This window comes from Lycorma delicatula, chromosome 3 (genome assembly GCF_047948215.1).
Source record: "Lycorma delicatula isolate Av1 chromosome 3, ASM4794821v1, whole genome shotgun sequence".
In the NCBI taxonomy this organism is placed as follows: Eukaryota; Metazoa; Arthropoda; class Insecta; order Hemiptera; family Fulgoridae; genus Lycorma; species Lycorma delicatula.
Window position 1 is genome coordinate 186,977,892 of NC_134457.1, and position 15,045 is coordinate 186,992,936.

At 29.9% G+C, this 15,045-nt stretch overlaps 1 protein-coding gene across 5 annotated transcripts in view; it reads left to right on the forward strand.

Annotated features, from left to right (window-relative positions):
• Positions 1-15,045, forward strand: part of Arf6 (ADP-ribosylation factor 6) — a 154,043-nt gene that overhangs the window by 124,586 nt on the left and 14,412 nt on the right. For all 5 annotated transcript variants that reach the window (XM_075361207.1, XM_075361208.1, XM_075361209.1 and 2 more), the window contains 2 exons: positions 10,677-10,782; positions 14,134-14,237. In XM_075361207.1, the coding sequence (XP_075217322.1) occupies positions 10,701-10,782; positions 14,134-14,237 (186 nt within the window). In that variant the 5' untranslated portion in view covers positions 10,677-10,700. The remainder of the gene's footprint in view (positions 1-10,676; positions 10,783-14,133; positions 14,238-15,045) is intronic.

A 15,045-nucleotide genomic window follows, 5' to 3' on the forward strand; every position in this document is an offset into this window, starting at 1 on the left:
GTAAATCAGTGTATCCAGATGCATCAGTAAAAGAATATTTAAAACAAACAACAACGTGGATACAAAGACGATTTGAAGATGTTTTGTTTTTCATCATTATTAATTATTACTTGATTTTTACAGCGTATGTAGTGTCATTCTGATATATGTCACTTCAAAAAATCAAATTTAAACTACAATATAGAAAAAGAATGATTGATTTTTTTTTGTTTAATTTGATTTTTATTTTTGAGTCGATTTTATTTAAATTATAAATTGTAGGCCTACAAAAAATGCTACGTATGAATAAATAGTCGTCAGTAAGAAACAGAAGGCGAGAAACCTGTTTCTCGATAAAAGTAAGAAAGGGAATGCAGAGAAAGGAGAAAAGGAACTGCTAACACCGTGCGCTTAAGAATCTCTAGATTGTGGAAATGTAACCCACCGGGTTGGTCTAGTGGTTAACGCGTCTTCCCAAATCAGCTTATTTGGAAGTCGAGAGTTACAGCGTTCAAGTCCTAGTAAAGCCAGTTATTTTTACACGGATTTGAATACTAGATCATGGATACCGGTGTTCTTTGGTGGTTGGGTTTCAATTAACGACACATCTCAGGAATGGTCGAACTGAGAATGTACAAGACTACACTTCATTTACACTCATACATATCATCCCCATTCATCCTCTGAAGAATTATCTAAACGGTAGTTACCGGAGGCTAAACAGGAAAAAGAAGATTGTGGAAATGTGTAGTACGGTTTTCCAAATAATTTTCTTGAATTTTCTCACGCTTTGATTATAATTTTGCACGTCGAATATTCCAACTACAGACAGTATTTTTTTTAAGTTTCTTTTTTTTATTGATGTGTGACACTTGCTTCGTCTTGTGTCACTGATGGAAATCGTTTAGTGGAACCAATCTTACCTCCTTGTACGAAGTATAAGGAAGTATTGTAATCGCATATTTTCATATGTCAACGGAAATATCCATTTTGAACATCCCTGAATCCATTTTGACTAGTTTCGACGTGACGTATGTACGTATGTATCTCGGATAACTCGGAAACGATTAGTCGTAGAATGTTGTAACATCTAGTTGTGCACCTTCCCTCTTGATTGCAATCGACTGGGCGTTTCCAAAAAAGCCCAAAATAAAAAAAAAAAAATTTGGTATTTTTCTTAACTGCAGTAATAATCCCTTATCGAAAGCTTTTCAACCATATAATAAGTGGTACTTATTTTCATTGGTTCCAGAGTTATAGCCAAATAAAATTTTAATTAATAAAATATTTCAATCTTATAAAGGCACATCGGTTCAAATCCGACTTCATTTCCTTTTTTTTAATTTAAATATATTGATTATTTATAATTAATTATTAACCTCAGATTGTAAAAAAAAATTACAGTAAATGATAATAATTCAGTAACAAAAAAAAAGTGTGAAAAAAAATCAGAAGTTATTTGTGAAATAAAATTTTATGTACTTTTAAAAATGTGTATGTGTAATTTAATAGGCTAGGCGTACAAGGAAGTCATATGATGTCCAAATCAGCTTTTTATGTGATCGGACTGTCAGTATAAAAGTGTATTATACAGTTCTATGCTCAGGTAACAGATCGTGAAAAATAATACGATCTCTCGTAATTGTGTGAAAAATGATTTTCACATGAATCTTAAAAAAAATTAATTCGAAGATATAAGGGTAAAATATGACAAATAGAATATATATACCGGTAAGCGACTTAAAAACTGTATCGAGCCGGCTAGAAGTGTCACCTTTAACGCCAGTACCGTCACCCCTTGCGTGATAATTGGTTGTATATTTTACTACTCTTGTCTGTCGTCAGTTGTAATCTGTTCTTACTTCAGTACAGTTTCGTTCTTCGCAGTTGCGTTTTTCTAAAACGCCTTATTAGATCGAGGAAAGTGTTCCTACAGTGGAATCTCATTTGCGTAGAGGATCGTTTTCAAGAAACGCATTAAATATTTTCGGAAAAATTTCCGATGCCAATATACCAACGAGAATAGCGAACACGATTTGGTTAAAAAATGCAGTACAAAGGGGTTGGTTTCTAACAAAGTAGAATAGACAACCTTCCGTCGGGACTCCAGAGAATGTTGCCGATATTCAAAAAAGGATTCCTGCCGGTCCGAAAAACAGTATATGTAAGTTATCACACGAAGCGGTGTAAAGTACATCGTGGCATAAGTTACTTCACGATTTAAATTTGAAATCACATCGTGTAAGAAATACACAATAAGTTACAGACAAACTGCATTTTAATTCTCACAACACCAGGTATTGGATGACTGAAAATCCTCACCGGGTGTTTGAGCGTCCACTTCACCGCACGAAACATCGGTGTATGTCGTGCTGTTTCTGGTAATTGAATAACGGACCGATATTTTTTGTCTGGACTGTCAATACAGAAGTGTACCGTACAGTTTTAGAACAATTGTACGCTCAGATAATATACCGTGAGAAAGACTGCGGCTTCTTCTAACAAGACGAAGCAATGTATTGGACATCAAACGATTCTCTAGCACGCGTTCACGCGGCTTTTACAGAACAAACTGTCAACAGGGGACGGTGGCCTCTGTGATCCCTAGATTTGTCTAGTTGCGATTTTTTACTTTGAGATTATTTGAAGGATAGAGTTTACGAATCAAATCCCCACACTATCGATGAATAAAGGCGAACATTCAACAACAAATCGATGGCGTTGAAACTTTTTGTATCGGGTGATTTTTAGTACGATCACTCGAGCACAAAAGTTCACCTCTGCTCAGGGCGCTCATTTAAAACACGTTTTGTAAAAATGTATAAACTTTTGCTAACGTAAATACAGCATTTAATTTAATTCAACTTTTTATTTCATTGTAAAATATTATATTAACATTTAATTCTTGCGATTTAAAGCTTTACCTATTTTCAATTGTTTTTTAATTTTTTATTATTGTTATGGTTTCTTTATATCTTTTGTATGAGTATCCTGGTGAAATTAACTGAAAGTGGTACGCACATAAAATATTTCTTTATCATCCTCGATTTAGATTAAAAATAAAAAAGTCAACTGTGTACAGTTTTTTTTCTAGAATTTTTATTACGAGAAAATTATTTTTTAAGGAATGAAACAGTTCATTTCATCGTTCATTAAAGCTTCAGATGTCTAATTTCTACGATAGGGAGTACTGCGATTCAGTACTTTACTGTGTCTGTTTCTTACGACCTACATTCTGTCGACCTTCATTGTCGTTTTATGATTTTATATGTATGACTGCATGTATTTTCACAAGAGGAACAAAATTAAAACATTATGTTTATGATGTATGTGTTAATTAATTACAATTTGAATTATTATTTTTTAAACTCATTATTCTGACCTTTTTCACCCTTTTTCACAAGATCATCTTTCTGGACATTCATTATTACTTTACGTACTGTTATATTTACCGAGTTACACATTACCGAATGTAAGTTATTTTGAATTATCATATTACCGTTGTATATGCATATTTATTTGCTACATTGTGGAAGCTTGTAGTGAAAGATTGCAGGGATTTGTTTTATTAATATAAAACATGATAGCCAACAAAAAACACTAAATATGATTGTTTTTATCACCAATAGGTTTTTTGTTTGATTTTTCTAATCTTTGCATTATTTCTCTTTTATTTAAATTAATATATATTTATTTTCTACACATATATAAAATGTAAATTATATTGATGGTGCTGTTTGATTTATAGCTTTAAAACGACTTTAAATAATCCCTAAAGTGTTATTTTATGTTTCCTTCTGTCATTAGAAGAATATCTACCGCCACAATGTTCTCCATTCCGGTTTTTCTTTTATTTATCTCTACTTAAAGGTTGAATTTTGTTATTAAACTACCTTTGTTTACTCACCCCTAGTTCTCGTTTGCAATTTTTACCAGTATTCATTCTTTGTTTGCTTCAAACCAAAAATCTAAGTTTTTCACAATCTTTTACCGTTAAATTGTAACTTATTTTTTATACTTATTGAAATGTAATAGTAAAGCTTAATTATAAATTAATTAATTATGGTATACATTTTTTTCGATATCTCACAATTTATTCGAATTTTCATATTTTATATATGTAGGAATTAAATATTTTTGAAGTTCGTAGCCGTCTTTACATTGGCTATACAAAAAAAGGTTTACAGTTTTAGAGGTGAAATCTCTTACACGCGAATTATAGAAACAAAATTTAATTTTCTATAAAAATCTTGTACAGTCTATTACACGATTTATAACTTAAAGTAAGACGACTGATATTTGAAAAAGAAACCCGTTCCTTTATGCGTGTCGGGCATCATTATTCTTTTTTACTCTCTGTTATCCCGACTTGACCCTTTTTCCATATAACAAATAGATGACGGAAAGGTCTGACATGGTCTATTATTCCTCGCTCTACTGAAAAATATTTTGTGAACCCCTGTAAAATAATTCCGTCTCGTTCACAAAGAATTTCCTGCAGGAAGATCACTGACCTAAAAGAATGGTCTTTACGAATTACGTGCCTGGAATTATTTATTTTGTTGGAAGTCTGATTATATAGATCGTTCTGTACGAATAAAAAAAATAAAATTTGTGTTTAAAGTAAGTTCACTATATAAGTTTTGACCTTATTCGATCAATTTCTTTTTTATTTTATCGACTTCCTAATCCTAATTTAGTTAACTGGAATAAAGGTAAATTTTTGTACCACAGATATCGGTTCAACTTACAATATTAAAAAAAAAAGTGAAATGCATAGATCGGCGAATAAATTTTGATCTGCCGTTGACATATCTGATATGTAAATTAAAGCTTCAGATTTTTTAACATATTATCTCATGGATAACAGAAAAATGAAACTGTTAACAAAATTATTTATATCCGGATGAGCAGTTACCACGCCTGAAACATCTATGTGTATATGAAAAAAATTGTCGATTTGCAAAAAATAGTGACACGTGATTAATTTTCTTATTATAAAAAAACTACGTGAAAAGGTGTATGTAAAAATATGAATTTTGCACGGTATCGGCAAATTAATTTTGCTCTGTTGCTGTGATAAACTTCATTTTGGCTGACTGTCGTAATATGAACATTTTTCTTTTTTACGTAGTTTTATTACTTTCAGATGGTATTTTCGAACTAGCAGTAACACTAGTAACACAATATAATACTTTTTAATACGGATTTAGTATACATGTAATTTTTTGTGTGTATTTTATCTATAGATTTTTTTTCTATGGATTTGTGTGTTTTTTTCTACGGATTAAACAAGGCCATAACATTTTGTGGAGGCTTGTACATGTGGTTAATCGAGTGCGCGTTAGATATAAAGACTATGGTAAAATGAGCACGCCTTGTTATGGAACATCCTTTGGTCGTGTTAGTTATTTTGCATTATTTACTTAATTATTAATATCGTTAGAATTACGTTAGGATTCATTTTCTAGGGAATGGTTTCTTTATTGTTGTGTAAAATATAATTACAGTACTGTTATGAACATTGCCTACTTAAGTTGGCAGTAGTATGATCATTTATCACGATTAATATCAAATACTTAAATTTTGCCGTCATTTTAAGCGGGTTTGTAGATATAGTATAATTGCCTACAAAGCCGTTAATTAGGATATAATATGCAAGCAAACCTGCTGGTGAAAGAATTTTTATTAACGTTTTCCAGACGTAGAAGTAAAAAAAGGTTTTTTTATAATGAAATTATTTTAAAGCAAATATTTATATAAAGTGGCAATGTAAGCAGATCGTCGGTTTTTGCTATCGTCTCCTTTAAAACGTTTGAGGATGGAAAACAGAAAAACAAACACGGGATTTTATGAGAGCATTGTGCTGAGGCGATTACATTGATTACTTTTATAGCGTAAATGACACAGGGTATGTAATATTTTACTAAAAGGTAAGTTAGGGATACGCCCAAATTTCTCCGGGCAATTACTTTAATGATTTGTTTGCAGCAATGATCCATTAGACGTTTAATGATAGAATTTTCTCACAAAATTTATAAATATCAGGGGTTATTCAAAATAGAATTTTAAGTACTGTAATCTCATTGAATTTTCCTTTTTTATTCATTTTCTCCACGACTATTGGCTTAATTTTTTTTTTTAGATAAAAGTATTTTTTCACGATTTTTCACTTCAAAATCCGATTGCGTCTTAAATTTGATCCATTCATGTAAATCACTTTCAAAACTTCCAAATTCCTTCAGAATGCAAGAAAGCTACAGTTTTCATAATTTTAATCGTCAAGTAGTGTTGGAAGTTAATCCTCCCTTCTTTTTCATGTTGCTCTAGCAGAGCACAAAAGGTTGTGCTCGCGTCGTCGAGTTACGAAAGTGAATTTATTTTTTCGAAAAAAAATTACGAAATCCATTCCCGACTCAAAGAAATGAAGAGTTCTTAAAAAGTTTTGCCATTTAGTTAAATTTTAATTTCAAAATTAAGTTCTACCTGTTATGAGGGAAGTATCAAGTATTGATACTTGGGAAGGGTATAATACAGAGAAAAATGCGGCTTCTTTAAGACCAGAAATTATTAGTGTGAAAATTAATACGAACATAATATTTTTTACGAAAAAAAAAACAATTTGTGATTAAAAAAAATTATGTGTAAATTATAAAACAGCTTGTGAATATATTAATTTACACAAACAAATACTATCGAGTTATGCAGATAAATTGACTGTATTTTTTTAATCTTGCTTTACGTGGTCAATTATAAAGGTGAAAAAGAAGTATTGAAATTGCTGATAGTGATAAAACTTAGAAATCATTATGCGTATCACTGATTTTTCATTGCTAATGTAATCAGATTACTAGTTTATGCAGTATCATGTTGATACATCGTAACTTCTACTGTACTGCTCGGTTCAATATGATCTGAAAGAATTTTTCTCTTTCTGTCATTTATTTCTCGCTAAAGATTTTACTTTAGGTGTTTAGGAAATTATCATTTTTAATGATGATTTTAATACTGCTTTTTATTATTGCCCTATTTTCTAGTTTTGTACTAATGTACTGTTCGGATCAATATGACACAATGGGTATTTTATATTATACGAGGGTTATTTTTTTTAAGGTCCGATCGGTCACGAAATTAAAACCACAATGAAAATAAAAATTTTTTTATTTGTAACAAGTACTTACATAGTTACGCTATTTCTCTACATAGTCGCCACTCCGATTTAGACATTTGTCGTAGCGTGGTACCAACTTTCCAATACCCTCGTCTTAGAACGGAGCCGCCTGTGTTCCCAAGCATCTTGGGAACCCATCTCGCGCACAGTTTGCGGTACTAATGTCTCTCACTCACACAATGGTGTAGAGAGCTGATCTTGAAATTTCAGGAAACGAATCACCCAATACAGAAATTGTGAACCGACGATTTTCTCGAATTGCCTCATCCATTCGCTCAATGAGATCATCGGGTGACACTCGCTTCCTTCCCTTACCGCCTGCATCATGAACATCTGCACGTCCTGCTTTAAAGTTCCAGCACCATTGTCGCACTTTGCTGTCACTCATTGAAGTTTCACCGTACACATTACTTATTCGTCGATGAATTTCAGCTGCATTACACTCCTCAGCCTGAAGAAATCGAATTACCGCACGGACTTCACACTTGGCGGGAGATGCTATTGTCGTAGACATGTTTACGTGCTAGCTGCGTGTTCAGAACTAAACGAAGTGACGCGCGTGATTGAAAGCCATACTAGAGACGCTGCGCAACACATATGCGCAAAGGTTCATCCGATTTTTGCCCGGGTTTTTATTTCGCGACCGATCGGACCTTGAAAAAAAAATAACCCTCGTATTACTGGTGGTGGGTGGGTTGGGGATAAGTGGTTGTATGTGCACGGTATAATGTCCCTCTTTGCTTCGAAGTTTGACTTGCCTGAACTTGTATGTATTAAATCATCATCTGCAATTATGAAACACTATTTAAATGAAACAAATATTTCTTAAAAAAAGAAAACAAGTATTATGTCACTGAATACGTTTACAAATTTTACATTTGTAAACTAACTGTTTTAATTATGCTAGTTTCAACATGAATTTTTGTCACATTAGGACATGTTACTTACACACAACAGACACAATACTACAAATATAGTTGTAAATAATTCAGTCTGTTTAATCTGATTTCATTGTTTTATATAGTACAATATGTGTATGGCAAATCAAATAGAACAGAGTGCAGTTTGTGAAAACATAATTGTTTCTGACAGTGAAGAATGAAGAATGTCAGAGATTGAAAATCATACAAGTGCCGATAGTATACAAGAGTGATAACTGTTGAGGTTAATTGAGCAAGGCAAAGAAAATAAATTTTACAGCTAGCAAAATACTTTGTAAGGATAGAGAGTCAGTGGAAGGTGGAGCCTCTACAACAACACGATGACAAGAGTTGCCTAAAACATTATCAGAAATTCACCTGGTGTCACGAGATATGCATTTTCCAGGATAACATACTTTGTGAGTGTTTCATCTTATTTTTAATTCTATCAAAAATGAAGTGATAAAAATGACTAACATTGAGGGGTTTCAAGTTTATGGAGAAAAATGGAAGAATTTAGACATCTCAATTCAGGCATACTCTGGATTTTTGTTACTGGTGGGAGTTTATAGATCTCAAGGGCAATCAACAAAAAGCTCATGGGATATTATAATATCCCATATTCCAAACAACTATGTCCTTTGAAATGTTTTGTTCAATTAATATCTCGAGTTTTACATTTTGATAATAGATCAACATGTCAAGAACAAAGGTGTATAGATAAGTTAGCTCCTTTGCTTGAAGTCTGTGAAAAGAGGAAAAGTTCTACCAAAATTGTACTATCTTAATGAAAATGTAATAATTGATGAACAGTTTTGGTTTTCATGGCCACTGCCCTTCAAATAATATATTTCCAGCAAACCTTCAAAGTATGATATAAAGTGATGGACATTTTGTGTTAGTAGTACTTCTGTAGTGTTGAAATTGCAAGTTTATACTGGAAAAGAACCAGATGGCCAGCCAAAGAAGAATCAGGGAATAAGAGTTGTGTGAGATTTGTCTAGTGACCTCAGAGGTTGCAATGATACAATAGGTAATTTTTTTACAAGTTACAGTTTAGGATAGCTTCTTCTAAGATTTAGAATAATTTTGCTTGATACTATAAGATAAAATAGGAAAGAATTGCCGGTGCAAATGATAAGTAAGTATGTTTACAGCTTATCTTTCTTTTTTGCTGTTATCACAACAGTAGTGAACTATGATCTAAAAAAGAACAAAAGTGTTGTACTCATGAGTACTTTAATTAAGTATTGGAACAGAGATAAACATGAGAACTGACAAAAAACCCCAAACCATTTTAGACTTTAGCGCTACTAAAGATGCTCTAAATATGATTGACCAATTCTTAGCCACATACACTTGCAAACGCAAAACTGACTGTTGCCGATAATTTTTTACAATGTGCTTGATATATCTGCATACAATTCGTATGTATGTTGGACATCAATCAATCCAAACTCAAATAAAAATTCACTTGCTAAAAGAAGATTTTATTTACAAGAATTGAAAAAAATCACTTATTAGACTGTGGGTGTTTATAAAAACTCTTTCAAGAATTCAGGGGGTGGTCCCCCACATCCAAATAAATAAATAATTCTACGTCAACATATATCTGGTAATGCTTAGTTTACTGGCTATCTGCCATTTTGTATTTTAACATAAAAATATATTTCTGAGAAATGGTTAATTGTATTGAGCTAAAATTTTGTATACTGTTAGGATACGTAAAGAATTTACTTTTATAAAAATAATGAACAAGATATCTCAGTCCATTTCAAAATGGTGGCCATGTAAACTTTTTAATTGTTAGTATCTTTGCAGCCTGGTCTATTTAAATATTATGTTATTACAAAAAAAATGTTAAGCGTTTTGTAAAACTAGTTAACCATTAGACCAGCCAATGGGCTGGTCTAATGGTTAACTTGTCATCGCAAATCAGCTGATTTTGAAGTAGAGATTCTAAGGTTCAAATCCTAGTATAGGCAGTTACTTTTATATGGATTTGAATACTAGATCGTGGATACCGGTGTTTTTGTGGTTGGGATTCAATTAATAACCATACATCTCAGAATGGTCGACCTGAGTTGTACAAGACTACACTTACTTACATTCATTCATATCATCCTCTGAAATAATACCTTATGGTGGTTCTTGAGGCTAAACAGAAAAAAAAAGTATCTTTGCAACCTGGTCTATTTAAACATTGTTATTACAAAAAATGTTAAGCATTTTCTAACAAAGTTATGAATTAATCATTTTTTTTTCAACAACAGAAAAACTTCAGATTATTATAGGGATGGGGTAAGTATGCTTACTCTATAGATAAAAAAGCAGCATTATAAAAATATATAGATTGCTAAACTCGTATTAATACGTAAAAATTATTCATGAAACAATAATAATTTAAATAATAAGATATAAAATAAACAATAATTTAGAAGGTATTGATGTATTATTTTAACTTGTAAACAAAGAGGCAAAAATTCAAGTTGTAAATATTTTTCCTTACTTCTGAGTTATCAGGAAAATTTTGTTTCTGTATTTATTTCCTTGTAGTTAGATGATAGCAAATTAATTAAATGAGTATTTTTTTTATTCTTTTACAGAAAGTTGGCAGAAGTTGTTCTGCAATGGGGAAGCTGCTCTCCAAGATATTTGGCAACAAGGAGATGAGAATACTCATGCTAGGTCTAGATGCTGCTGGCAAAACAAGTATCCTTTAATTAAAAAAAAAAACCGAGCCTGCCTTAAAACATTTTAACATCCCTTAAAACATCCCAATTAGTTTACAAATTAATTTAGTGTTTGATGTTTATTAAACTTAGTATTTTCTTAGTCCTTTAATTTATTTTTAATTCTCTCTCAAAAACTCTTAGTGTCATAGCTTTTTAAATTAATAAAATATAATAATTGATTAATGTCATAATGGGTTGACCCTTGTTTTTTCCTTAGTAATAATAAAAATATTTTTACTACTCAACATTTTTTGACATTTTATCTGTAGATATTATCCTTAAATTTTCACAAATGATTTAAAACCCTATGTATTATTAATGAACTTTAAGTAGTTGATTCTGCATTCAGGTGGTCAGTATGTACCTCTGAATATTCTGGAGAAAACCCCAGTCCTTAAAAATTTTAAGTTTAATTTTCTTTTATTAATTTTTTATTTTTGTAAAATTTATAGGAAAAATTTTGAGTGATGTGCATTGCTGTGTACAAACAAAAACATTGTAAGTTCTGAAAATGTCTACTGGCATATCAAAACTAAGTCTGTTAAAGACTGCAACACAAAGAGAAAATTTTAATAATTTTTACAGAATACTAAAAAACCCTTTTTTTAATTAGATGATTAAAAATAATAATCAGTCATGAATATTGCATAAATTTTCACAATATCCATCTGAAAATTTAAAAAATTCACTTTTGTTTTACATAGGGCTAAATAAAATGCATCAGAATGTTTGAGAATGTTTAAACATTGTTTGGATCAAGTGTGATCTACTTTTTCATATTAATTAAAAAAGTTTTTTTTAATTAAAAAGTTCTGAAAACTGTACCACCAATTCATTATAGAGGATTAGTTTATTAAAAACTCGTTTATGTCTCATTAAAACAGCGCTTGTAAAGTAAATGAATAAATAACTCTTTCTTAAATTTTAAATGTTTGTTGATGGTAAAAAAAAATGTTAACAAAATAAATGGCGATATTTTTACTCTAGGGAAACTAGTTTTATGTTAATTGTTTGAAATCATTTCATTATTCAACGCATTTGGTTTTTGTTGTAAAAACAAATTTTTAAAATCAGATTAAACAGATTTTTAAAATCTTTCAGTTTTATCTTTTTTTAAACAGTGGTTATTGACATGACATTTTATCTTTTTTTTGTAGTTAATCTTGCTGATAAATAAAAATCGAATGAAGGTTGCTAGTTTTTAAAATTTTGTGTTTCTTATTATTAAAATGAAAATATAAATATGCTTTGCCAATGTTTTAGTTTTAATGCTTGGTATCCACTGAGGATTTGCTACTTGCCAAATATTGTGCATGTTAGAGTTCAGTGATAATAAATAATTGGTTATGATTTTCTTCTCAACATTTTTTTGGAAAGAAATTGGAATGAGGAATACCAATAAGAAGCTAATACAAGCATATGAGTTATTTAGAAATACTTAATAACAGATTCCTAAACAGTTACATCAGATGGAGATCTACCAATCAGTTATTACTTTCATGTGACTGGTAGAAGGAAAAATTAATATGACAGTATAAAATTTTATGTTATACAGGAATATGATGATAATTCTAAATGTATTAAACCTTCAAAAACTTTTGAAAACTGTTTATGTATTATTGATTTACTGAAAGAATCCTATGAATATTGATTTATCTTTTTGCCTTAATTTATTTTTACCTTTTTGCCTTTATTTATTTATTATCCTGACTGTGATTACATGAAGTTTTAAAATTTCCTGACCCAGCATTTAATATTGTGTTGCAGGAGTGACCATTTATCAGTTGCCAAAAGTGAACGAAGCACTTTTGTAATGTTTTGTGTGAATCTTCTCATTTTATCAAGAAAATATTTGTATTTACAAAAACCAGGCAGCAGTTACTCTAATCAGAAATTTTTACTCAGTTTTTATGTTAGATTTTAATGAATTGCTACCTTTTTACATGTTTCAAAAATAGCAAATCTTTGTAAGGATTTATTAAATGAAGATATTTGGATTTATAATTTGTAGCTAAAGGCCTAATCACAAATGTTTTATTTATTCAGGTTGAAACAGCAGTTGTTTATGTTAATGAATTTTAATAGAATTTATGGAAATTTTAATTGGTACGAGCTGTTTGAAATGGTTTTATATATCTGTTACTGTCTGCCTTCCCTTTTGAACTCTTCAAATTTTCACCACTTTTGTCATCCAGTTGATTTGAAATTTTAGATATAATAGTAAAAAAATGATATATCATTGCTGAACTTAATTCACTGTTTAATTAATTTACAATTAGATGTATTTTTTATGGAATACACTGTAAAAGAAAGAATGACTATTTACTATTCTGGAAGTATGGAAGTATGATACTATAGAATCAGGATGTCTTTTTAGCAGACTCAAGGATTCAATCAAAGATTTAAATTAACTGGGAATAAATTCTTCATCTGCCTACTTTTAAGTTTCACTACATGTGTTAAGTATAATATGTTTTGTAGAAAATAATGTATTTTAAGAAATTTTGAACAATGGTGTTACTTAAGTGCACTGAAGATAACAAAAATTAAGCATTGTGTGTCTAGAAAAATTGTTTAATTATGTTAGCAACTAAAAATAGAAATTTAGGGTGCTCATCAATACAAATGAAATTGACAAAAAATATTTGAATCTAGAATTTTAGAAAAAAAAAATTATCAAAGGCCAGCTCATTGTTTATAACAGTGACCACTCTACACTTATTATTTTTGTGATTATTGTTTTGTATTTTTTACTGTTTATTGTGTTTACTAGAAGTAGAATAAAGAGTAGATTAAAAATTTTTTTGTGTTTGTAAAATTTTCAACATAATGAAGCAAAGTGTGCCAAGTGGCAGGTGGTTGTACTCACAGATTATGGGGCTTTGTTTTATTTCTTGAAATTTGTTTTTCTTTGGACTTATAGAAAATATTAATAATTATTTAAAATAAAAGGGTATTTTTATTATAATAATTTAAGCCAAATATTTTTCAGGAAACCCAGGTGAGGTTGAAGAAATGCCTTGTTTGGGATGTTTTTTCTCTCAGTTTGAATAAAATTTATTGCAACTGTTAAGACATTTTTAACATAAAGATAATCATAAATTTCATCTTAGATTTCTAAAGTATTTTGTTATACGTTAATTATGATCAGATATATTTTATATGAAATATACAGTAAAAGAAAAAATGAATATCTACTACTAAAAATATATAAGTCTCCAAATAGAGGATACCTGTATTGTATATTCCTGTATATTATTTATAGTTAAATTTAAAATATGTGTAAAGTTGAGTACATTTAATATTTTCCATTAACAGTTTCTTACAGCTATTTTATACAAATTAAAACTAGGACAGTCTGTAACAACAATACCCACTGTAGGCTTCAATGTAGAAACGGTTACCTATAAAAATGTTAAATTTAATGTTTGGGTAAGTATATTTGTTACATAAAGTTGATTAAAAAGATCTTTTATTTGATAAACAATATTTCTAGTTACCATTCAAAGCACCCATTTTGCCTGCAATAGTTTGTTCACTAATTATATTATTGTTTCATATTGATATTAAAACTGAAGGATTGATATCAGAACAATAAAGTAGTATCAACATTTTTTGTAACAAAGTTAGTGATATAAACTTTATTTTTAGTTTTTCCATTCTGCTTGTGAATTGGAGTTGGTATTGGAATGGTTTTTTTCAGTTTCTGAAAGTCCCTTGGATAGCTTGAAGTAGAGACATAACAAGATAGGCATTCTTATCCAAATCTTCTGTATTTTTTGTACTAAACAGAATTAAAAAATAAATATTGTGCTGCTACAATTGGGTTTGTTAAACTAGCTTTGATTACTCTGGATATAAAATAATGGTTGTATTATAGTTAGTGGATTTCTTTAAATATTATTTATTTCAACTTACTATGTAAATGTAAAATAACATTTTTATGTTAAAAGTAGGAAATAAAATGGTAAATAATAAAAATGTGCTGAAACGTAAAAATTAATTTTTAGAATCAAATTCAACAATTATAACAACCAGATATAAAAAAAGTATGATTTATGTTTTGCAGGACATGTTCTAATTATTGCTTAATTTAAATTTTATAATATTAGAGTATTTAAAAAATACAATAAATTACTAAAAGTAATATTCTTTTTTATAATTTTAGTTGTTTTATCACCTTCACTAATGTCCAAAGAGTTTAATCATAACAAAATTAATAATTCAAAAAATCATACTC